Raw genomic sequence first — 26,997 nt, forward strand, 5'->3', positions numbered from 1 at the left:
TCAATAGATTTATGTACTCACTTATATCATGTGAAGTTAAGGCTGATAACTGCTTGTTTTCTTTTGTTGGGGACGTTTTGAAAGGCTATTTTTTCAGATGATTCAGATGAGGATGACATTGAACCCGCTAAAGAAGTCAAAAATGAAGATAAGACTGCTGAGGCTGCTCAGGCAGCACTAAATCGTCTGGAAGCAGGAGACTTTTTGGCATCACTTGGCAAGGAACTAGGTTTAAGGGTTCCTCCCTTACCATCAAAGCAGTTAAGCAGTACGGCTGGAACATTGGTGGCTAGAGATATGCACAGGAATTCTACTGCCTCGGAGATTACAAAGCATGAATCTCAGTTGCAGCAACAACCAGACCCCTCTAAGTCTGTAACAAAACAAACTGGAACAGTTGCAAAGCAGGTAACAGTTTCTGAACATAAAATGATCTTAGCATATTCAGAACATGCAGTTGGCAGTGCTACAGAAGAACTTTATTCGGGGCCTGTGGACCAAATGACATCTACTAGAGAAGATGTCGCTACTGACGACAATGTTCCAACAAGCACTAACAAAGAACCACAGCTGAAAATGTATAGTACTTCAGAAGATGATAGCAGTGACTCTGAAAGAAGAGAGAGGACACACAAGAAGAGAAAAAGAGAGAGAAAAGATTCAAAACGGCACAAGGGAGTCGATAGACATTACAGAGAAAGAAAGGTTTGTCACCTCCTCCATTCTTTCATGGTTCATTCTTCTCTCTCGTGATATTTGTTGCATTATAAACTGTCAGTTTTACGAAGAAATGAAAGAGGAATTGATGCTGTGAGAGGTGAGATAATGCACAGAGATTGAAGCTCAAGCTCAGCTGAGAGTACAGTTGACAATGAAGAGAGTGCATGAGTGTGATCGCACGACACTCAATGCAAGTACAAAGTACAACCCTTAAACCTTAGGGTTGCTAAAGTGTGTTCACACCCAAAAAGTGTAAAACATGATAAGTGCCCAAACTGTGTAACATAGGCACATAAAATAAAAGGAAATAAATTAGGGGGGAAAAACATCTCATAAGGAGAGTAAAAAGTGCCCTTGTGTCCTACTGAGGATCACCGACACTCCTGTGTGAGCATAAGCATGAGTCAAACCTAGGGCGATCAATATACAAGGGTCATCTACCAAAGGATATCAAATTTAAAGCATTGTGGAATGCTTCAAATTTGTCACAAGAAAGAGCTTTGGTGAAGATGTCTGCCACATTACTAGTGGTAGGACAATAGACAAGGCTGATATCACTTGCATGTAGCCTCTTTCTGACAAAGTGATAGTGGATCTCGATGTATTTCGTGCGTGCATGAAACACTGGGTTTTGTGCCGCCGCAATGGCACTCTGACTGTCAGTGAACAAAGGAGTAGGCTCCATGACAGATGCATCTAAATCAGCAAACAAACATCTCAGCCATATACATTCAACTGTGGTAGTGAAAGCTGTCTCGTATTTAGCTTCACATGGCAATGTGGTAACAGTGGATTATTTCTTGCTAAGCCAAGAGATGCAAGATGAGCCAAGAAAGAAACAATTACTACTAGTGGAGTGACGAGAATCATAATCACCAGCCCAATCAGAATCATTGTAAGCATGTAAGTGCAATAGTCCCCTGTGACATTAATGTGACATTAAAAGTGATATTTAATGTCACATTAAGGTCATAAATATGGAATGTGACATTAAAAGTGACATTTAATGTCACATTAAGGTAAATCTAGGGGAACATGCACGAGAATGACCGTCCGGGCTCTTGGGCGCCCGAACGGGGTTAAGGGGAGCCTAGAGAGTAAGAGAGTTCAGGAATAGTAGGACTCTAGGAAGTTGACGGCTGGCAAAGGAATCCGAGTGAGAGGGCCAGCACTGATCTAGGCGTGGTTGGGAGGAGAAGAATCACTCGTGCTCAGAGGTTTCATCCGTTTTCTCTCTGTGTTTACGAAGCCATCTTACATTGGAAAGGGAAAAGTTTTAATTGGGGAACAGACCAAAATGAAAGTTTTCAAAAACTTAAGGTAGCTATTGCTACAGCTCCAGTACTATTAATAGTGGATCCCAACAAACCATTTGTGGTTGAAGCTGATGCCAGTGATAAGGCAATAGGCGCGGTCTTATTACAAGAAGGTCGACCAGTTGCTTTTGAAAGCAAGAAATTAGATCGTGCAAAACAGAATTATTCTGTTTATGAGAGGGAGCTGTATGCAATAGTACATGCAATGAAGAAATGGAGGCACTATTTGTATGGTGCCAAACTTTTGATTTTATTGGATCATGAAAGCATTAAGTGGCTTAATGATCAACCAGATTTACACGGGCGTAAAGCCAGATGGGCCGAACTCCTCCAAGAGTTCGACTATGAGATCAGATATAGAAAAGGAAAGTATAATATAGTAGCTGATACACTCAGCAAAATGCCCATCATTAAAATGAATTGAGTTTTACTCAGTTCACTTCCAACTTGCTTGAATCTTTAAAAGGGAAATGCTAGGTTGATCCGGCATATTCCAACATATGGGAAGCAATAAAAAATGGGGATCCAAATGAAAGTGCTTCTACTGAGGAAGGAATATCTGAGGATGTTCAACAAGGAAATGGAGCATCAGGGGTTGCTCAAATTGGATTCAAGTGGAAGAATTTTACCATTGATAATGGTTATTTACTCTACAAGGGTAGGGTATGTGTCCCGAAAGATACAGAAATAAGGCACCAGATACTCTTTGAGTGTCATGATACTCCTAGTGCGGGACATCCAGGAGTTAATAAGACTTATAGTCTTATTAAAAGGCAGTTCTATTGGCCTGGAATGAATAAGGACGTCCTTGACTATGTGGTCAAATGTAATAAATGCCAGGTTAATAAAGCTGAAAAATTAAAAATGGGAGGACTTCTCCATCCATTAGAAATTCCTTCGGGAAAATGGGAGAGTATCTCCATGGACTTTATTGTTGCTCTACCTAGAACACAGAGGGGGCACGACTCTGTGTGGGTGATTGTGGATAGGTTAACCAAAATGGCTAGGTTCATTCCAACTTCAACTGATGTTAAAACACCAGAATTGGCTAGATTGTTCGTAGAGAACATATACCGATTGTATGGCCTTCCGGCAAATATAATTTCTGATCGGGATAGAAAATTTGATAGCCATTTTTGGCGTGCGGTATTTAGGAAATTGGATACTAAACTTAGCATGAGTACGGCGGATCACCCGCAAACAGATGGGCAAACTGAAAGGGTTAACAAAAAATTTGAAGATATGCTTAGGGCATATGTAAGTAAAAGGCAAACTAATTGGGAAGAGTATTTGCCGATAGCAGAGTTTGCATATAACAGTGCCAAGCACTCTTCCACTGGATATAGTCCATTTATGTTAATGTATGGGTTTCAGCCCAGAGCTCCTTTTGCAGTAGGACTGCATAAGGAAAGGGTTCAGGCAGCTAAAGATTTTTTGGAGGATATGAATAGTATGTTAAAATTTGCTCAAGAAAATATTAAAAAAGCTCAAAATCGAGCTAGAGCATATGCAGATCCTCACCGAAGAGACATCTCCTTTGAAGAAGGAGAATTGGTCTATCTTAAGGTGCCTGAACAAACTAAAACTATGAAAAAGGAACACTGTCCAAAGCTTTCACCAAGGTATTGTGGTCCTTTCATAATACTTAAAAGGGTGGGAGAATTGGCTTACAAGCTCCAACTACCTGCTGGTAGTAAAATACATCCAGTTTTTCATGTAAGTAAATTAAGGAAGAAGCTGGGTGATTTGGATAATCTAATCTTAAATGATGATATTGAGGAGTTATTCTATGACCAATCTAATCCACATGAACCAGAAAAAATATTAAATGTTCGTAATAGACGAACGAGGAATACTATTTATCAAGAATGTTTGGTTAAGTGGAAAGATTGTTCAGAAGAAAGCTCAACATGGGAGCGAGTAAGTACTTTAAAAAAACGGTTTCCCGATTTACAGTTAGACCTTCCAAGTATCGTTTTCGAGGACGAAACCGATTCTTAAGGGGAAGGAAATGTGACACTAATGTGACATTAAAAGTGATATTTAATGTCACATTAAGGTCATAAATATGGAATGTGACATTAAAAGTGACATTTAATGTCACATTAAGGTAAATCTAGGGGAACATGCACGAGAATGACCGTCCGGGCTCTTGGGCGCCCGAACAGGGTTAAGGGGAGCCTAGAGAGTAAGAGAGTCCAGGAATAGTAGGACTCCAGGAAGTTGACGGCTGGCAAAGGAATCCGAGTGAGAGGGCCAGCACTGATCTAGGCGTGGTTGGGAGGAGAAGAATCACTCGTGCTCAGAGGTTTCATGCGTTTTCTCTCTGTGTTTACGAAGCCATCTTACATTAAGCCATCTTACATCCCCTCTTGGCATAAAGCAATCCAAGAGTTACTAGTGGAGTGACGAGAATCATAATCACCAGCCCAATCAAAATCATTGTAAGCATGTAAGTGCAATGGTCCCCTCTTGGCATAAAGCAATCCAAGAGTCCTAGTACCCTAGAAGTAACAAAAGACACGCTTGAGAGCTTGCCAATGTGACACGCGTGGCTAGTGCATATATCTGCTCAGGGCTAAAAGTGCAGACTAAATGTTTGGCCTTGTGTTGCATAAGTAAATGAGACATTCAACAGCTGCAGCATACATATAGATATCGAATAATTCACTGTCATCATGCAAGGACAGCTTGAGTCTAGGTTCCATTGGTGTATAGAATGGCTTGCAATCCTACAAGCCAAACCTCTCAATAAGTCTACCAATGTATCTAGACTGTGATAATCCAATGCCTCTAGCATCATAATGAACTAAATGCCCAAGCAATAGTGCAAATGGCCTAAATCTGACATCTCAAAAGTTTGCTGCAAATTTTGTTTGAATACTGAAATCTAATCAGCATATGCCCTTGTAAGCAGAAGATCATTAACATATAGACATATGACTAGCAAGGATTCCCCCTCTTTACATATGTATTGGGTGGACTATGATGAGCTGTTTATGAAACCTTGGTTGAGTAAAAAGGCATCAATCTTTGCATACCAAGCTCAAGGAGCTTGCTTCAAACCATATAAAGTCTTTTTCAACTTGCACACCAAGTGTTCGGATTCCACAGCTGCAAAACCAATGGGCTGCTATACATACACTTCTTCTTGAAGTTCCCCCATGTAAAAATGCAGTCTTTATATCAAGCTGGTGCAAAGTCCATCCATAATGGGCAGCCAAAGCAACCATAGACCTAATGGTAGTCATCCGGGATGTAGGAGCAAATGTCTCCTCATAGTCAGTGCCTTTCTTTTGTGCATAGCCTTTAGCCATAAGCTTGGCCTTATATTTGTCAATGGATCCATTGTGAGAGGAAGAAGAGATCGAAGCTCAGTTGAGAGTACAGTAGACAGTGTAGAGTGTAAGAGCACGACACCCAATACAATAATCTGAAGTTGTAAGAGGTGTTCACACCCGAAGAGTGTGAAACATAATAAATGCCTAAAATTGTGTAACATAGGCACATAAAATAAAATAAATAAATCTAGGAAAAAAAACCTCTTCTACGAAGAGTAAAAATTGTCCCAGTGTCCTTCTAAAGATCACAGTCACTCTTATGTGACTGTAGGCGTGTGTTGAACCCAACAAATACCCCAGAGTGAAGAGTGATCAAAATACAAGGGTCATCCACTGAAGGAGATCAAATTTAAAGCATTGCAAAATGCTTCAAAGTTGTCACGAGGAAGAGCTTTGGTGAAGATGTCTGCCACATTACTAGTGGTAGAACAATAGACAAGGTTGATATCACCTGTATGTAGCCTCTCTTTAACAAAGTGATAATGGATCTCAATGTGTTTCGTGCATGCATGAAACGCTAGGTTCTGTGCCACTGCAATGGCACTCTGACTATTAGTGAGCAAAGGAGTAGGCTTCGTAATAGATACATCCAAATCAACTTACAAGCATCTAAGCCATACACATTCAACTGTGGTAGTGAAAGCTACCTTGTATTCAGCTTCACATGACGATGTGGCAACAGTGGATCGTTTCTTGCTAAGCCAAGAGATGCAAGATGAGCCAAGAAAGAAACAATTGCCACTAGTGGAGTGACGAGAATCATAATTACCAGTCCAATCAGAATCACTATAAGCATGTAAGTGGAGTGGTCCCCCCTTGGCATAAAGCAACCCAAGAGTCCTAGTACCTTGCAAGTAACAGAAAACACACTTGACCGCTTGCCAATGTGACATGCGTGGTTAATGCATATATCTGCTCAGGGCTGAAACTACAAGCTGTATGTCTGGCTTTGTGTTGCATAGGTAGATAAGACATCCAACTGTTGGAGCATATGTATGGATATCAAACAATTCATTGTCATTATGCAATGACAACTTCAGTTGAGGTTCCATTGGTGTACAAACTGGCTTGCAATTTTGTAAGCCAAACCTCTCAAGAAGTTTACCAATGTATCTCAACTGTGACAATCCAATGCCTCTTGTATCATGAATGAACTGAATGGCCAGATAATAGTGCAAAGGCCCCAAATCTGATATCTCAAAAGTTTGCTGAAAAATTTGTTTGAATGCTGAAATCTGATCAACATGTGTCCCTGTAAGCAAAAGATCATCAACATATAGACATATGACCAGCAAGGATCCCCTCTCTTTACATACGCAAAGGGTAGTCTTTGATGAGTTGTTTATGAACCCTTGGCTGAGGAAAAAAAGCATCAGTCTTTGTATACTAAGCTCGAGGAGCTTGTTTCAAACCATATAAAGCCATTTTCAGCTTACAGACCAAGTGTTCGGACCCCTTAAGTGCAAAACCAATGGGTTGTTGTACATACACTTCTTCTTAAAGTTTTCCATGTAAAAATGTAGTCGTTATATCAAGTTGATGCACAGTCCATCCATAATGGGCAGCCAAAGGGACCATGGACCTAATGGTAGTCATGCGGGAGGTAGGAGAAAATGTCTCCTCATAGTCAGTGCCTTTCTTCTGTGCGTAGCCCTTGGTTGCAGGCTTGGCCTTATATTTGTCAATGGATCCATCTGCATTCCTTTTCAACTTATAGACCCACTTTATACCAATGGCTTTCTTCCCAACAGGCAAAGACATTAAATCCCATGTTTGATTCTTTATGATGGAATCAAACTCAGCTTCATGGCTCCCATCCAATGCACACACATTTGCACGAGAAATTTTGGGGCTTTTCACATTTTAGTGAAATTTCTTCAATTTCATTGAAATTTGTGCATACCAAACCCAAGAAAATTGGGGCTTTTGCAAAATTCCTTCAATTTGTGCAACAACTGCCTAGTATATGCACTTGCATACATGTATTGATGCAATCTAGACGGATATCCTTCTACAAATTTGGGGCTTTTGACCGAAATTGTCAAATTTATGCCCAAAATGCTTTTGGAGCAGAAATTGCAATCAAATTTTGAGGATTTCACATGTAATTGGTGCCTTGGCCTCTAAATGTGTCAGTAATTGCTTGTGAAGTGCAACAACAGACACTCTCTAATTCCGAAAATCTATTTGCAGATCTGAAATTTCTGTAATCTCTAGATTTTCACTGATGGGTTGGTACTTGAAATGTACCATGGTTACTTGTGTTACATTTGGGCTTGCAATTTGTGACTTTTGAGTTAATTTAGTACTACAAATTATATCAGGAAACAGTGACAGCAACAATCTTTTGCACATCAAGAAGCTTGAGGGTGCACATAATTTTGCAATAAGGCAAAAATAGTGCTACAATGTCTTGGTACAAAAGAAACAGGTGAAACCCATAAACAAAAAGGGAATAAAACCAGCAAATATGGAATAAGACAAGTGAGATGATTTGGATGAGCTTGCATGCTCTACCATTGAGCTCTCAATGTCTGACAACTTGCTCTTTAACATTGAGAAGCGGAATTCAACATATGCAATGTGGCAAAGGCTTGAAGAACTGCATGCTCAGAAAACTGCAGCCAGCAAAGTTTATTGGCTGAAAACTTTAATGGACTTTGACATGAAAGAAGGTACAGCCATGTCTATACATTTGAACGAGTTCAACTCCATTTTCAGTTAACTAATTACTTTGGATTTCCATATTATTAATGAGTTCAAGGCTACTTTCTTGCTATGCACTCGAATACTATTATATTATGATGTGGAGAGTTCTTTACTGATGGAAGAACTCAACAGGCAAAATAATTCAGCCAACAAGTCTTCTAATGCCTTGCACACTAGAGGCAGATTGCAGCAAAAGGGCAATTCTGAAAATAGACCATGCAGCAAGTCTCCTGGCAAAAATGTGGAGTGCCATGATTGTGGCAAGAAAGGGCACTACAAACGGGACTGTTTTCAATTGAAGAAAGAGAAAGGCAAAAACAAAAACACTAAAGACAACAAGGCCAGCCTGCAAAGAAGAGCAATGTGAAAATAGAAGAGGTCAATGTACTCACTCATGAGAATGATAGCGACGGTGATGTACTTCTTGCTTCTTGTTTGAGTGCACATGCATTGATTGCACATTCTGAGGATGACATGTACACTTGGATACTTGATTCATGTGCGTCCTTTCATGTCACACCACATCATGAGTGGTTTTCTAACTACAATGGTGGTGCACGTGGTGGCGTCCACTTGGGGGATAACTATGCATGTAAAATTGTAGGCATTGCCAATGTGAAACTAGAATTTCAGCATGGCTCCGTGTTTGTTTTGCATAATGTGAGGCATGTACCTCAGCTCAGTAAGATCTTGATAAGCACAGGTAGCTAGATGATAAAGGCTATCACACCACCTTTGGGGACAGCAAACGGAAAATTTGTAAGGGCTCTTGCATTGTTGCCAAGGGCTCCAAAAGTGATTCCTTGTATCCTTTGCATGTATCTAGTGTGCATGACTATATAGTCGCCATAATCGAGTAGCCCAGTGTTTCTTTGTGGCATAGCCAATTGGGACACATGAGTCAAACTCGAGGGGAAAAGAAATATCTCATTACCTTTGTTGATGATGCCACATGCAAAGTATGGGTTTATCCAATCTGTCGCAAAGACGAGGCCTTGGATAAATTTAAAAAATTCCTAGCACTTGCGAAAAATCAGACCAGCAAGACATTAAAGTGTCTTCGCTTTGATAATGGCGGGGAATATGTATCCAAAGCCTTTCAAGACTTTTGTGACAGCAAAGGAATTAAAAGAAAACTCACCACTCGTTATAATCCACCTCAATATGGTGTTGCAAAGCGTATGAACAGGACCATTCAAGATAAGGTCCGTACAATGCGGTCACATGCTGCTTTATCTCATGGATTTTGGGTAGAGGCTATTATGGCAGCCATACACTTGATTAATCAATTACCAAACAGGTCTTTGAGGGGGGGGGAAGTCCCTCAAGAAGCGTGGTCAAGCAAGCCACCTTCGTATGCTCTCTTGAAAGTGCTTGGCTGCGAGGCATTTGTGCACATTTGCAAGGAAGAACACAGCATACTTGAGCCAAAGTCCTGTAAATGTATTTTCCTAGGATATGGTAATGAAGGTGAGATGGGATATCAATTATGGATCTCGAGAAAAGAAAAGTAGTACGCAACAATGATGTTATCTTCCCGGAAGATCGCATGCACAAACAGCCCGAAAAGACAGAGGAGGTTTGAAGGGTTGTATTCCAGGTGGATGTACTGATAGGACAACAAAGAATGCCTGTTAGACAACAACAAATACATGCTATAAATGTTCTTGAAAATGCAAGGAATAATGCTGAAAATGATTAGCAAGATCTTGTGCATAATATACCACAAATTCAGCAAGAACAAATATCTTTGGAACAACCAGAACTAGTTGTACAACATGCTAAACCTGAAGAACAGCAAGCTGTTAATGCAAATTTGTAGGCTGAATAGCCAACAAATCTTGACCATTGGGTCCATAGGTCAACCACCAAAGTGCAAAGATAGCCAAATAGGTTCGTTCCTAGTGTTAACTATGTAGCTAATTATGTCATGTTGACAGATTGTGGTGAGCCGTTATGCTTCCAGGAAGCAATGGACAGAAAAAACATCAAGAAATGGCATAAGGCAATGCTGTCAAAGATGGAATCTCTCATGAAAAATGGCACTTGGGATTTGGTGCAGTTGCCTAAAGGGCAGAAAGTGCTACCATGCAAACGGATTTACAAAATGAAAGTCGCTTCTGGTTCTTTGCCAAAGTGCAAGGCACACCTGGTTGCTAAAGGGTACAAGCAAGAACATGGAATTGATTTTGATAAAATCTTCTCTTGTAGTCAAAATGATGTTGCAAACCATTTTGGGCTTGGTTATATCTGAAGATATTGAGCTCATACAGATGGATGTAAAAATCGCTTTCATACATGGTGATCTGCATAAGGAGATCTATATGCAACAGCCTGAGGATTTTCCTACAAAGGGGAAAGAGCACGTGGTATATAAACTCAACAAGAGTTTGTATGGGATGAAACAAGCACCATGAGAATGGTATCATAAATTTAATACATTTATGCAATCTCACAGATTCCATCACTATCAAGTTGATCACTACATATACACCAAGAAGGCAGCAGATGGCAACCTTATTCTCTTGGTTTTGTATGCGGATGACATGCTGATTGTTGCAGGCATGGATGTTCATGCCTTGGACTCCTTGAAGCAAAGTTTACACAATAACTTTGATATGAAGGATCCTGGTGAGGCCAATCACATTCTTGGCATGCGTATACTCAAGGACAAATCAAAGGGTCTTCTTTATCTCTCACAGCAAGAGTATGTCACTAAGGTTTTGCAGCATTTCAATATGGAGGGAAGGAAAGCCATTGGTGTACCGGGAAGTAGCGAAGGCTATCATGAGATACCTTAAGGGCACAAAGGATTTGTGTATTTGCTTTGGTAAGCAAAAGTCATCTGTTGTTGGGTTCACGGATGCAAACTATGCTAGTCATCCTAACTGCGGTAAGTCTTTTTCAGGATATGTGTTCACATTCACAAGTGGAGCAATCTCTTGGATATCCAGGCTACAAAAGTGTGTTGCATTGTCTACTACAGAAGCAGAGTATGTGGCTGCCACTGAGGCATGCAAAGAGGCTTTATGGCTTTCATGTTTGGTGAGAGAGCTTGGCATTACAGAGGTTTCTATCCTTCATTGTGACAATTAGAGTGCTATCATGCTAGCACAGAATCGTGTCTTTCATGCAAAGACAAAGCACATACAGGTGAACTATCATTTTATCAGGGATGTACTTGACAGCAAGAGCATTGAACTTGTCAAGGTACATACGCATTATAACCTTGTAGATCTCACGAAGGGTCTTCCAATAGAGCGGTTTGCTCATTGCTGCCAGATGATGGGGGTTGGATAGTATATGTGTATTTCAGCTTTGTACATACATAGACTTAGCTGATTCTTTTCTCTACCTTCAGGCACGTTGCCTTTAGGTGGAAGGTTGTTGGGAATAAAGGCTCATCGTGCCTTTTACTGTGTTCAAGTGAGAACGCACCCCTACACTCTTGTACTTTATATATTATCTAAACCTAAAGTGGTACACCCATCATTATACCAAAATATTGATTGTGTGGTGCACTCACTCCTTCAACTTACTCTTCTCTCTGCACTCAGTCTGCTTTGTACTCTGTCTCTATCCTAGCAAGTGCCTTCAGGTTGCCATTGCTAGGGGACGAGGGGACACTTTGAAGGACTGTATGTCAAGGATGAGGGATAAGGGCCCTAGGAGAGAGTCCATTGTGTTGGCTACTAGTCCTCGTATGGATCCTCTAGAGGCTCCTCCTATACATCTCGATGCATGCTTATGTGGAAAGCATGTGAGTGTCCGATCTAGGCCATCTAGCCAAGCCGTTAAGGATGGCTAATCTACAAGCGCGTCCTAAGGCGAGGAGGTGGTCACCACAATCTGTGCACTCAGCTATGTCTTGTGATGTTTGAATGAGCCGCATCTCGTGTGGTGCTATCTCTTTGTACACGTGATCCTCACTCTCGAGGAAGGGAACTTGTTTCTATGCTATGCGAGCATTGAAGTCCGATCTATGGGTTGAGGTATCCACCTACATCTTTGACCCATATTTAATGCTAAGTGGTGTAAAAGGTGTTCATTTTTTCTGCATGATAATGTGTGTTCGTATGCAAGGATTAAAAAACTAACCAACCCCTCTTCAGGTTAGGTCATTGAACCCATGACACAAAATATACGAAAAAATAAAAGGGGAGGTCTTACCTCGAAGAGGCAGTGTCTAATCCCATACAATGATTTTGGAAAGGAGATACATAAGTAAGAGAGATGCAAACATGAGGTAGGTGATGATGTAGTCTACCGAGAAGCACAGGGACCCAAAGTAGGACATGGTTTAGAGATGTGTATGCATGGCTCAAAACTAATCAAAAGCAAGCATGGCTCAAAGGCAGTGGGCACATGACCAGAGGCTTAATACATGGGTATAGTTTTTGGGCTCAACTCAAAGGTCATTCATAAAGTGGTTATAGACTCCCTTGAAACATAACTTCTTTGGGAATCAAAAGAAACAAAAAGAAATATAACTCGTTTTGGATTAAAATCCGAGTAGAGAACCCCCTTCACAATAATTTAATAAGTGATGGAAAGATCTTAGCATGTGCTCATGGCTAGTGTCTAATTCCGATCACTTAATTTTCAAACTACATTTTTAAATTATGTTTTATATTTTATATTTTTTACTTTTTTTAAAAATTATGGGACTAAAATCTCCCTCAATCTTGATGTCAAGGAAATCACAAATATTTGCCACTTGCGACGGTATTGCCAAGCAATGGATGCATTGCATCATTTTTTTGTTCGATGTCAAAGGAGAGTACCCATGTATTCTTCAACACATTTGGAGGCTTTGATTTGATGTACATAGACACGAGTTTGAAAAGCCCCAATTTTCAATGAAGAAATTTCAAATTAAATCAAAAGGCCCCAACCATGTGTGAACAGTCCCCAGAAGCAAAGGTTTAAACTCAGAAAGATAAAGACTTAATTTCAACCTTATATTTGTAGATGACGGCTATCAACAGTTGGACGTGGATGAGATCTAGTAGCAGATTTAACGTGGCTTTGTGTGCTAGCGAGCAAGAGACCTATTGACAAATTAACACACAATAGTTAGGCGATGTGACAGCTAATAACATGTTAGAGTTTGATTCTTTGGGGGGGAAGGAGGGTAACGGAGATGTAGTCGATGGGATAGGACAAACATGGCATACATGCAAGGTGCAAGGTGAGTAAGTTGACATGGTGGAAGGTGGCTAGTAGGTGCACATGTTCAAGGGGAATGGCACTTGCCAACATGACGTAGCAAACAACTACACAAGGGAGCCAAAAGGGACAAGTGGCGCTGCAAATTGTGCGAACAGGGCAATGGCCAGGACAGTGCCTCCTCTCCTTGTTCTTGTTCTTCTTCTTGCTGGCTTAGAGTGGCAGCTTGGGCTGTGCACAAGATGTGACGGGCTGAAGAGAGATTTAGTCATCCTTTGGATGGGCACAGGCATTGTACATCAGATTTTGGGCATTTTATATGCATTTCTTGTCAATTTGGGCATTTTCCAACAGTCGCCAGATGCAAGTACTTGATTCTAGGCAGGTCGTGGGCAGGTGGCAATGCTACATGGCACAATAGAGGCTGATCACAGATTTTCTGCTCTATACCAGCTGATCAACTAGATTTAGCTGGCCAACCTAATCAATTTTGCCCCATTTTTTTGCTATTTATATTTAGCCTACAACCAGCCCGCATTCACTTGTCATTTTCAAGAGGAGAGAGAGATCGGTTCGTGGAGATACTTCGACAACCTGTCAAGTAGAAGTTAGAGAAGAAGAAAAAGAAGAAGAAGAAGAAGAAAGAGAAAGCTTCACCTCACCAATGTTGGAAGCGATAGGGACGCAGCTTGAGGAGGAGTGAACGAGTGAGTGTGATAGCTTCAGAGAGTGAGCAGAGTGAAAGTACCAGACGATAAGAGTGTACCAACAATGTGTTGGTACACAAAGAATAAAATGTAGTTATACTTAGGGCACGTAAAGGGTGCGTTCACATGTACAATGTTCGTGTACTATACATGGAGGTTACTGGGCCTTTATATCCCAACATGGAAGCGATAGGGACGCAGCTCGAGGAGTGAACGAGTGAGTGTGACAGCTTGAGAGAGTGTGAGTAGAGTGAAAATACGAGACGATAAGAATGTACAAACAATGTGTTGTTACACAAAGGATAAAATGTATTTATACTTAGGGCACGTAAAGGATGCGTTCACATGTACAGTGTGCGTGTACTATACACGAAGGTTACTGGGCATTTATATCCCAACCACCTCCCACTTAAAGGTCCAATATGAACCTCTAGCTAACCAACTCCCACTAGTCGAATGCAATGCTCGTGCTGAGCTTTGCTTAGACTTTTAGTGACAACATCTACAAGGTTATCTTGTGTTTTAATCTTGGCCAGTGTGATTTGACCATCTTCCAAAATCTGCCTGATGAAGTGATATCGCACATCTATATGCTTTGTGCGTGAATGATACATGGCATTGTTAGCCAGTTACACAGCACTCTGGCTATCACATCCCAAAACTGCAGTACCTATAGACATGCTGAGATCATCTACAAGTCTTCTCAACCATATAGCTTCCTTAGAAGCTTCAATAGCTGATATGTATTCAGCTTCAGTGGTACTCAGTGCAACAATATTCTGCAACCTGGAACACCAAGAAACAGCCCCACCAGCAACTATAAAGACATACCCGCTAGTGGACCTACGTGTTTCCAAGTCACCTGCTATGTTTGCATCACAATAACCCTGCAAACTAAGTGCACCCTGCCCATAGCAAATACTTTTTCTTTGTGTACCCTTAAGGTATCGAAGAATACACTTGACTGTCTCCCAATGTGCTTTGCCAAGATTTGACATAAACTTGCTAACAACTCCCACTGCATGAGCAATGTCTGGACGAGTAGCAACCATAGCATACATAAGAGAGCCACAAGCTGATGCATAAGGAACTCCCTTCATAGCATTTGCTTCCGCGTCATCTTTCGGGCTGTTGGCTTTGCTAAGCTTGAGATAAGGAGGTAAGGGTACCTTTCCAATGTACTTTTCTTGAGATAAAAACAGCAATTTCTGCGTTCTATCTCTACGAATCCTCATGCCCAAAATATGCTTTGCATTCCCCAAATCTTTCATGGAGAAAGCTGATTTCAGCTGATTTTTGAGAGCATCCAAGCTAGTCTTTCTTTTCCCAGCTAGTAACATATCATCCACATAGAAAACAAGTATGATGGGGCTGCCATCTGTATCCTTTTTCATGTACAAGCAATGATATGCATGGCTGCATGCAAACTCATGAGATAGCATAAAAATATCAAACTTTTTGTACCACTGCCGTGGTGCATGCTTCAGCCCATACAGGCTGTAAACCATTTTCAGCATGCTGTTCATGCTATACAACACCTTCATTTTCATTTCCAGCACCTGCATTTTCATAATCAGCAAGCCTATCTTGCTTTCCATGACCTCCTTGTGCTTCTATTTGCTGTCCATCATCATCTGGCTCAAAAGTAACCGGTTGATCATCAATTTCAGCCTGTGGTACAGCACCTTGAGGCTCATTTTCTGAAGTAATGGGTGGCTGCAAACTCTGAAATTTCACCTTTTTCATATCTTCATTAGAGGCTAAAGAGCCTTTCAGCAATTTTGTTTCATTAAACACAACATTACGGCTGCGAATAATTTTCTTGGACTGAGGTAACCACACTCTTTAGCGAAATTCACCCTCATCACCATAGCCCATGAAAATGCCTTTGGTGGATTTTGGGTCAAGTTTATTCCTCAACTCAACCCTAACATGCACAAAAGCATCACAGCCAAATATTTGTAAATGGTCATATGAGGCCGATTTGCTAGACCAAACCTCCTCAAGGATGCCATTATTTAAGGACTTGTTTGGAGAGCGGTTGCAAATGTGAACCGCGATTTTGAGTGCCTCTCCCCAAAATGCATGAGGGAGATTAGCAGTGGACAGCATGCACCGCACTCTTTCACATAAAGTCATGTTATATCTTTCAACCACCCCATTTGAAGAAGGGTTGTAAGGGGCTGTAAGCTCCCTCTTAATACCATGCAAGTCACAACAGGACTTGAATTCAGTCGATGTGAACTCACCCCCATTATCAGTTCTCAAGCATTTTAGCTTTCTACGTGTCTGAGTGGTCACAAATGCATGAAAAGTTTTAAAAACAGCAAACACTTCACTTTTCTTTTCCAGTAAATACACCCATATCTTCTTGGAACAGTCATCAATAAAGGAGACAAAATATGCAGCACCACCCAACGATTTCATGGGCATACTGCATACATCAGAATCCACTAAGTCCAAGACATTGGACTTACGTGAGACACTAGAGTAAAAGGAAATTTTTATTTGCTTTTCAAACTGACACTCATTACAAAAATCAAGTTTAGAGCCTTTTCCATCTACCCTCTTCAGAGAGGTAAGGACATCAAGGCCTTTTTGGCTCATATGGCCTAATCTCTTATGCCATAACTCCAAGTGGCTGCAAATTTCAGCAATTGCAAGAAACTTGCCATTCAAGGCTTTACAATGCAAACAATACAAAGTGCCCTTCTTGGTTCCTTTTGCAATCAGCATGGAACCCTTTTCCACTTTTCGCAAACCACCACCAAAGAGTGTGGTGTAGCCATGCAAGTCAAGCTGACCAATAGACAATAAACTCTTTTTAATGCCAGGCACATATCTGACATCTTTATGCTCCTCTCAGCTAGTGTCACTTTGGTCCTCCCCTTGTTGTAAAACTTATTTTAGTAATGGAGGCATGGATGATATCTAGAACATTTATGACACATTCCACCAGCTTCCACTTCTTGAGGCTTGATGGATACAAGTTTATTAACATCATGTGGTCTTATCAATTATAAGATGAATAAGAAACATGAACCTTCATTCATACTAAAAAGCAAACACAACCAAATTGTACTAACAATTGGGTCTCTAGAGAGGGAGATTAGAGGAATTGGGCTCAAGGAGAAGCTTCTTATGTATGAAAACATACTATATGTGTACATATTTGATTGTCCTTTTGGAGCCACTGAGCTTAAAATTTGTTACCTTGCCCTTCCACTATGATAAGAAGGGTTGGCTCTATTGAGGATATGTTATTCTTTTTTTGCTACATGATTATCCAACTTCCCTTTGTTATGGTCAAGGGAACCTACCTATCTTGCTCATTGAGTGTATTATAAGTAACTATGGACTCAATGGAAGCATAGGGTTCTCGGCACCAAGTAGATGTCTCCCTAAAGTAGGAAGATGGAGAATAGAAATGTGTGGCAAAGTAGAGAGAAAATAAAGAGGAACTCCAAGGGCTGTTGAGTGGGGGGAAGAGACGAGAAAATGAACATCAAAAATTTTCAAAAAGAAGGATTGTACCATCTTCTTTTTGCCTCGATAAGAAAAATAGATGAAATGTGATGGAAAAATATTACCATTGGAAAATGACAATCACTTCAAAACATCTCAGGTGAAATTGACAATTGATCCACTTTACTGCCAGAAAAGTGACAATTACATGAGTTGTTTCAATAAAATTAACAATTTAAAAAATACCAAAATCATTTTCCAAAAAATATCAAAATATTTTTCAAAAAATACCAAAATGATTTTTGGCAAAAAAGTTTGAGAGAAGATTTTTAAAGCTCATTTTAAGCACAGAAAGACGTCAGGAGGTGTAAAAGAGCAAATTTTCATGCAAAATGAAATGGTTTGTTGCGGATCATCAAAGAGTTGGAGTTTTCCTAAATGCATTTCGATGCCAAGAACCCAGCACAAGTCTCCATTTGCCAATCAGAGATTTGAGCCCCCATTTAATCCCCGCAAGGTTTGTTGTTATGAAGCAACTACCAGATTTGGTACCACGAAGCCAATCGTCCAATCCATTTTTGCGATTCTGAGCTCGTTTGGTCCTCCGTCTAGGTGCGAATCACTTCTGAGAAGTGTGAGCATGCAAAATTTGAATTGGATAACTTCTAAAGTTAATGATTAAGCTAAGGGCTTAGTAAAAAACCGTTTTTTAAAAGCGTGAAGAGGGGGGAGGGATGAAAAAAATTTTGCACCCCCTCAAATCCGTCGATTACAATCTATTGACAATCTCCTCCTATTGTATGAATAGTTTGTAGCTCTATACACTTTACAATCTCCTCCTATTGACAGTCTCCTCCTATTGGACACAAGCTCTTGACCATTGTCTAAAGACAAGTGTACTATGCCAATCCCATCAATTCTACAAGCATGATTATTTCCAAGGTACACCTTTCCATAACTGCCTGCATTGAACATAGCAAAACACTCCAAGCAAGGAGTTACATGGAAAGAGGCACCAGAGTCTACAATCCAAGTCTGAGTGACGCCATCATCAACTGACAAGAGTGCATCAATCACATCATCCTTGGTAACCTACATATCCTGCATGTGACATACAAGGGCATCATAGTCAACTGCACATAATACATCAACCTCCGTATCTGAAAGCTCTTCTATGACCACGCTAGAGGCCACATTGGCCTTCTCTTTGCCTTTGGTTGTCTCCGATGCGTCTGTCTTTTTTTCCTTCTTCTTTTTATCTTATGCATTCTTCTTTCTCTCTTCTTCCTTCTTATAATACCTGCAATCAGGTTTCTTGTGGCCCTTCCGACCACAGTGATAGCAAGTAATGTCACTCTTATTCTTTCCTTTGCTCTTGCTCCTGATTGTGTGTCCTACATTTGTATTTTTCTTTTCAGCCCTACCTCTTACATTATAAGCTAAGTTGTTGCCTTCTCCACTAGACATACGTCTAATTTCTTCATTCAAGATAGAACCCCTCACCCCATCACATGAGAGATTGGGGTTATTGCTGAGTGAAACCACCAAGGTTTCCTAAGAGTCAGGTAGTGTCATGATAAAAAAGATCGCCCTCAACTTATTATCAAAGTCCAAGTTTGCATCTTTGAGCTGATTTAGAATCCCTGTAAATGCACTCAAGTGCTCAACCTGCAGGCTTTGACTCATCCAGTCGCATATTCACCAACTTGCGTATTAAATGCACCTGATTAACAGGTGTGGTGATCTCATAAGCAGTTTTCAGCTTCTCCCATATTGCATAATCTGTATCTAAACCCTTAATGTCTGTCAAAATGTCATCAGTGATACCCATTTTTATGTAAGCCACAGCCTTTTTATTCACTCTGGCCCAATTTGCATCAAACATTAGTGCGGGTTTCTGCATCAGACATTAGTGCAGGTTTATCTTTCTACAAAGCATCCTCACAATCCTTCAGGAACAAAAAGCCTTGCATACGGTCTTTCCGAAGGTCAAATCCATGACCATCAAATTGTTTAATCTCCATCAAACTCTTGATGTCTAAACTGGAAGAAGTTGCAATCATTTTATCACGAACACAAGAGTAAATGCACTAATCTGGGGAAGCACAAGCTGAACCAGCAAAATACCCTGCTGTTTTTCTCAACCAGAAGTAAATTTCTGTTGTTTATACACGAACCAAAAGATGCAGAAATTTACCCAAATCTGCGCAAATTCCCAAATTTTCAAGTCCAAGTTTGCATTAATGTCAGTCAATCTGACCCAACTAAGTAAAGCTTTGCCAATACATGAAAAGCCCCAAATTTCTAGAATCCAATGTCAGGAAATTTTGACAAAATTGGCAAAATCCCCAATTTTATTGAGGTCACCGCTCGCGATGTCTACAATTTCTGACCCAAAAGTCACTGACAGGCATGAATCTAGGAAACGTCCCAAATTTTAGGCTCGATTTTGCACAGAATTGAGACCTATGCCTCCGGTGTGTGAACTGCAGCTAAGAAGTAAATAGTGATTGAAAATTTTTTATTTTTAACCCAAAAAAAATTTGACGTGGGTCGTCAGGGGGTCAAGCGGGTTGCGTGGCTGATGCGTGGTGTCGGCTCCTGCCTAGTCCCCGTTTGCGTGTCGCACCCGTTGCTGCCGGCAACTAGCGTCAACTCCTGCCTGCTCGCGTTGGCCGCCCTTGGACACGGCGCCTGTCGCCCAGTCGCCTACGTGCTGAATTGTCGTGTCCGCTGGCTCTGCTTGCTCCATGCTGCAACTACTGCCTGCTGGTCGCCACATGCTCAGCACCTCGCCTGATCCTGGTCCCGCCTAGTCCTTCCCTTCGATCTGCAGTTGCCCAGCTGTCAAGTCTTCTACTTGCCGTCAGCTACTGCACACCTACTACTGCAAGCCCAACAGTTGTTGCTTGAATCTTGGGAAGCGTGCAGAGTCTTGGCTCTGATACCAGTTGTTGGAAGCGATAGGGACGCAAGTCGAGGAGTGAACGAGTGAGTGTGATAGCTTTGAGAGAGTGTGAGCAGAGTGAAAGTACAAGACGATAAAAGTGTACCAACAATGTGTTGGCTACACAAAGAATAAAATGTATTTATACTTAGGGCACGTAAAGGGTGCGTTCACATGCACAATGTGCTTGTACTATACACGAAGGTTACCAAGCCTTTGTATCCCAAAAACCAAGACTCATTCTCTCATATGGACAAGATTGAAAAAAATGAACATAAGTGAAGAGGGAGAGTGAGAAAAGAGGTAGTAGAATGTGGAAATCTCCAATAGACAAATGCTGAAATGAATAAAGGGCTGATTGATCGTAGGCATCCCCAAGCAAACCAAGGGGCAAATTGGTTTGAAGGCATGCTGGCCATTTGTAATAGTAAGAGGCATTTGTATAGTGAAGGAGATTCAAGGAATCTAGGTCTAATCTATCCAAATTGCAATACAAGATTTAAAAATACTACAAGGGGTGCCAATTTTGGGGCAAAGGGGCTGTCCATTGTCCAAGATTAAGTGGTAATGTTGCAATTTCAGTTCACATGAGTTTCATTCTTGCCATATTAGTGTAAATCAGGTCATTGCCACCCCTTTCCCAAAAGGAAGGCTGTTTTCACTAAACATAAGGTAAGGATGTTCGCAGTGCAGCTCTAAGGGTGCCTAACACATGATGCATTGAATTCTCCCTTATGCTGAACATGATGTCTTGAATTCTCTCTTAATTTGTTCACTTAAGTCGCAATTGTTAATGGAGAGACAAGAGTGTGAGGTATTTGTTTGAAATTTACCTACTCAACAAACCTTTTCTGCTTTGTAAATAGATAAAAAGATTTTTTGTCCTTCTGCCTAGTGGTAAAAATGATTTGGTTTTTTTGTTGAATGAATTTGAATATGTGTTTTCTAGTGATTTGACTGTTGGGCTATCAATTGAATGGAGACATACAAACTATCCGATGGAATTGATTGGGCATCCCCCACACTTTCCAAATTGCCTTGTAAGCTTATCCAAGCACAATACGAGGAAGTGAAAAGTCAAACAAAGAAATGTCTATAAATCGGGTTTATAAAATACAGTAGTTCACCATGGGCTTGATCAACTTTATTGATGAAAAAAGATGGCTGTATGTGGCTTTGTGTTGACTATAGGACACTTCATAAGATTATGTCAAGTAAAATCCAATGCCCAAAATAGAGGATCAATTACAAGGGCCTCTCTAACCATGATGTGGGAGATGCTGATGGTTAGTCATACTCTTAGGCTCGAGGGATGGGTTCAATAGTAGCAACTTCTTTCCTTAGATCTCGTCCACAAACGCTTTGAAGGGGGGATTTTTGGGAATATTGCAGGTGCTACAATGAGACCCAAAAGTGCTTCTTGTGCCCATTCGAAGAGGGATTTGGACCACTACCTAGGGTGCTGGGTTTTCCTTTTAAGTGTTGTATTGGACTCTCTCTCTCTCTCTCTCTCTCTCTCTCTCTCTCTCTCTCATGCACACATGCAGAGGTCCGCCTATAGAGAGAGCACCTCGGTCCTCTTGACAGTCGCAAGGGAAGCACCTTAGGGATGTAGGTCAACACATTCTTACAGAGTTTTCAGAGCTGCAGCTGCGTTGGATACTGGAGAGAACACCTGCATAGACATATTGATCCACCACAGGGAGTCACCTTGGACAAAGCCACACAGAAATTCAAAGTGCACCAGTTCGCCAGTCCTGACTCCCTCTTCAAGTATCATTGGAGGATGCAAATGATATTGGCATGCCATCAGGCTGTCCAGCCCCAGCCCCTTAGCGTATTTATGTTAAATAGACCCATGAAGGACAAAAAATGGGGTGATATTGATCCTTTATATCTGTATTGTTCCCAGCTATATGTTTCATTTTCAGTCATGTTTTCTTTATTCTACTTTGTAGACATAAATACACTTTTCAGCTTTCTTTCTTTCTACAGTCTCTTCAATTATGCACATTCTCCACTTCCAACAAGTCACATTCTAGTTCCTTCTGTGCAAAAACTATACTAAGTCATTTTAAAAGTCAGTTTTTAAGGGGTTCTACATTCTAGAGAATCCCTAATGAACTGTTTGTCGTTCTTCCTGTAAGTTTGTTAACTGGTTTGATGCTTGTGAGCAGAGAAAGGGAAGTAAGGAACGTAAACCACACAAGCATCATAGAAGCAGGAAGCATCACAGATCACGAGGCAGCAACAGCGATTAGTAGAAATTGGAAAGCAAGGACAATTCTCACAAAAGCACAATCATCATCACAAAAGCGTAAAGTATTAGATAACAGGAGTCAGAAACAGTAATCATCACAGCAGGAAGCAGCAGAGAAAGCGAGGCAGCAAGGAAATGCTAAGATCACACAAATGATTACTATCAACGTCACAATATCATCAGGTGTCAGACAACAGGTAATATGATGTAGCAAGAGCAATACATAGGTTTCTGGAATTGTGGCTCAACCTCTCCTTTTTTTCTTTTTGTTATGGGTAACTCTCTCTCTCTCTCTCTGTGGATGCCCCTCTTCTTCCCAGAGCCACAGTCAGTGTGTGGTGTCTTTGTATCTGTCTCTGTGTCTTGGTTTTACTGAATCAGCCTTCATTCAGTTTCAGTACTTGCTCAACACTAAAAGCAGACAGATCATGTTCTTAATCATTGAAGTTGATATTGTTTCATTTCCCTGTCCAAGATGTATGATGTGGTGACTTTGGTTGGGATGTGTCACGCTTCTCTCTCTTGTAAATGTTTTGTAACATTTTTTTGTGTTCACCAGTTGGTTGTTGTGTACACTGTTTTATTAAAAAAGCTTCCCAACAGAATTTTTATTACAGGCATACACATGTTGGATTGTGCTTCTTTGAGACTATCTGAATTAGTGCTAGCAGGCATTGTTAAGGATGTTACTCCAGTAGGCTGAACTTTAAGAATGCTTATAAAGGTTACTGTAAAACTTACACAGGGAAATTACATATAGAAATTGGCCTAGTGACAGACAAATTAAGAATACTTTATAATATGAATGGAGTACAAGAGTAAGTGGGCAAGAGCATCATGTTTGCTATAGTGTCATCGAATAATTTTAATGAGCCTACCTGTGAGGCAGGCAGGATCCAATAATGTTGGCTATATGTCTTTACATTGCAGATATATCACAGCAACATAAGACGAGTCTCATCTAGAGCCATACAAAATAGTGGGAGGCAGCCACTGTGATTTTTAGAAAGGTTTTGTGTGAGATGTAAAGCGTTAATCAAAGACTTTGTTCCCAGCATCCATTGTGAGTCTTCTATTAGTTGCAAAAGTCTCTGCCAGATTTAAAGCTTCAATGGGAGCTTCAGTTTTGGAGAGTGTCTCCACCACATAGCTTTCTATACCTAACCCAAGGTGTATGAACCCCAGAATCTTTGAGCCTGTGGAAAGGCTAGAAGTCTGCCATCTTTGGAGGCAACAAGTTCAATCAAACAAATGTATTATTGCTTATGAAAAAGTGAGTTTCTGAAGATTCTTGAAATGTAGCATTTGTACAGTGGCTATTCTGAGGCTATCCTCAAGCAAATTGCCAATGTGTCTCTTCCTGCCTGAAGTGCAAGTTTAACACTTGCAGAATGGAAACTCTTCTTCCCTGAGGAGAATACACAAAAAACCTTCTTTCAGCCTTCCTCTTGAACCATTGTGTTAAAGATCCTACGATTTTTCCAGAACTGGTTTATTCGTGCATTTGATGTGTGACATTAGAAGAAGATTTTTCTACACAGTTTCATGCAACAAATCAAGCATGTCATGGTCTCCCACCAATTCTAAGGGAGAGAAAAAAGCCTGCATTCTCTGGATCATAAAGTAGAGTGACCTGAAGCTTTGGCTGTCAAGTTTTTCCTTTTAACAAATGCCTGCTACAAGTGCAGAGAGTGGCTATCGTGCAATTGATTCCAGGAAAGGAACAATAAGAGGAGAAAAGAAAGCAGAAATTTCAACTCAGCCAAAAAGCTTCAAACAAAACGTTTGCTGTTCCTGGAAATGAAGATGAGGTGGCCAAACAAAATGTTTAGTGTTCCTGGAAATTAAGCCCTGTTACGGACTTCAATGACACATAAGAGATACAAAAGAAAGGGCCAAATCATATGTGATCCTAAATAGACAAATGTGCCAGAGTCCAATTTCTGTGCATGATGAATCTTGATAAGTGGCAGTGAATGCTTGCAAGTCTTTATATGCAGGTGACATATGAAAACAGTTTTCATCTATTCATAATATGTTTGATATTGCAATGACAACCTAAATCAAGTAACCTTGTGTATAAAAGAAAAACAGGACTAAAGATTTCCACCATGGGGAAAAAACATGGAGACCAAAAGCTAAGCAGACTTATTTCGAAGATCTACAGGTGGACTGATCCAGCCTTTATGTCCGCCTTGTTATCAGAAGTTTCTTGCTTTCACCACTTATCTGGGCTAAGTTCTTGTTTATCATCAAAATCAGGCACCTTTCTTCTCCATTTCAAGTTAATTGCAAGCTTATGCACAAAAGCTTGAAAGACATAATTAGATAAAGATCAAAGAGTGCTAAAGGACAATCAAATATTGGATTCGAAACATTAGCGTTGAAGCAGCTCTTCATATTTGCAAATATATCATCTGAACAAACCTGAAAATCTCTATATATGACTTCTAATGCTGCAAAACTCTCAACTTTAATATTGAGGAGTTAATAGGGAACCTCTTTTGCCAAAACCCTCTCATATAGCATTTGTTTTGGAGTGCTCTTGAATAATTGATTCAGAATGTATATACATTAGGGTTTGTGTGCTTGGGCATATCAACTTTGATGATGCCCAACAAAATGTACATTTTGGAAGATAAAAGAGTTTCATAGGACTCTCTTAGCATGTGGATTTCATAAGAATCTTCTCCTACACATCAAGAGGTTTTATGAAACCCGCATACTAGAGAAATGTACATGTTTGAAGAGAATGAGTCCACAAATATGCAGCATGATGGGTTTTTTGACAAAAGCTTGACAGCTTGCCATGGCCAAAGGACAGCTTCATAGTACTCCAGCTACACAAGGAGGCATTTCGTATCAGCTTAGGAATTGGCACATGGCTTGGGTATTGTAGGTTCGTATGGTCCAAGATTGGCCTTGGGCTATGCCAAACTATCAAGTTTTTGTTAAATAACCCTTTGTGTGGTATGTTATTAGAAAGCTCTTGAAGGAAATGTTACAAGGATACATTCTCTAATTGCTTTTGAATTGGTATGCCCAAGCATATAGCTTTGAAAATTGCTTTCAATGTATAGTCTTGCAAAATATTCCTCAAGGAATGTCATAGAAACTTGGAAATTGGTCTTGGCTTGGTAAGTGCAGGTTCTTGAAGTCCAAGATTAGCCTTGGGCAAAAAAAGAGGACAAGGGCTAGTGCATGGTAATGTGTGTTGTAATATTTATTTATCTTTGAGAAAGAAATCCTTGATTTTGATAATCTAAATGTCTTTCAAAGACAATTCGATGACATGGAAATATCTCAATCCAAGTTCTAGGTTTCTCTCAACTTTTAAGCGTGGCCAACTTATTGAGCTTTTGTTGAAACCCCCTTGTGTTGTGTATTAATGGAAAGCACTTAAAGAGAGTGTTTTAAGTGGACATTCTTCACTTTGGAATTGGTATACTTGACTATACAACTTGAAACATTGGATATGCTTTCAATGTTTGTGCTTGCATATTTAAATTAGCATCCCTAAGGACAACTTTTGAGTTGGTATGTTAAGAGCATAAAAACTCCAATGTTGTTGGAGAATATTTGTTTAAAACCAATCATTCAACATCTTTCAAACAAATGCTTTGTGGGGAGATCTAGGCAAAAACTTGGTCCATGTCTACCCCTTTCTAGAATTTATGTATTCATGAAGGTTATGCTCCTAGAATTTCTATATGAAGAAGCAACACGGAAGCTTATACTCTTTGAAATTTCTATTTTAGTGACTTTTTCAACCCATGGGTTTCATAAGATTTGTCTATAGATCAAGGAATGTGATAGAAGCTCATGAATTGGCACATTGTAGATTCCCTTAGTTCAAGATTGTCCTTGTCAATGTTGGACTGTAGAAGTCAATATATGATAATATTTGTCTAGATATTTAGTATATGTATCATTTTTGAAAAAACATTGATAACCAAAATGTATCTTTAAGTCCTCAGAGTATCTCTATCCTCATTTTAGGCTTCTCTTAGAATTTAAATATGGATAAGCCAATAAGATTTTGTTTGAAAAACCTATTGGTATGTCATTAGAAAGCTCTTGAAGAGCATATCCTACGAATATATTCTCTAATAACTTAGAATCTATATAATCAAGCACATAATTTTTAAGGTCTTACTTTAAATGCACATTTTTATAAGTTTGATTGTATTCATATTTATAACTTCAAAGTTGATGTATTTATACATGCAACTTTAAAGTTGTTGAAGAGTATATATATAGAGCCAATTAATCAAGAATTATTCACAACATTTACTTTGCAAGGGAGTTTCAATAAAAACTTGGCAAGGATTGTTATGGTCCTCTACTTGCTTTCATATGAGAT

General features: G+C 40.1%; 1 protein-coding gene across 5 annotated transcripts in view; it reads left to right on the top strand.

Moving 5' to 3' along the window:
• The window catches only part of TGH (SWAP (Suppressor-of-White-APricot)/surp domain-containing protein), a 190,234-nt gene extending 165,071 nt beyond the window's left edge, over positions 1-25,163 (top strand). For 2 of the 5 annotated variants that reach the window (XM_087699068.1, XM_087699071.1), the window contains exons 16-18: positions 85-705; positions 22,552-22,831; positions 23,565-24,087. In XM_087699068.1, the coding sequence (XP_087555194.1) occupies positions 85-705; positions 22,552-22,635 (705 nt within the window). In that variant the 3' untranslated portion in view covers positions 22,636-22,831; positions 23,565-24,087. Of the gene's footprint in view, positions 1-84; positions 706-22,551; positions 22,832-23,564; positions 24,088-24,322 lie in introns of those variants that run through there. The other 3 variants (XM_087699070.1, XM_087699069.1, XM_087699073.1) reach the window with 3 other exon arrangements.
• Positions 25,164-26,997: the final 1,834 nt, after the last annotated feature.

This window comes from Lygodium microphyllum, chromosome 18 (genome assembly GCF_053477565.2).
Source record: "Lygodium microphyllum isolate KBCC chromosome 18, Lygodium_microphyllum_v1.1.10, whole genome shotgun sequence".
NCBI classification, from domain to species: Eukaryota; Viridiplantae; Streptophyta; class Polypodiopsida; order Schizaeales; family Lygodiaceae; genus Lygodium; species Lygodium microphyllum.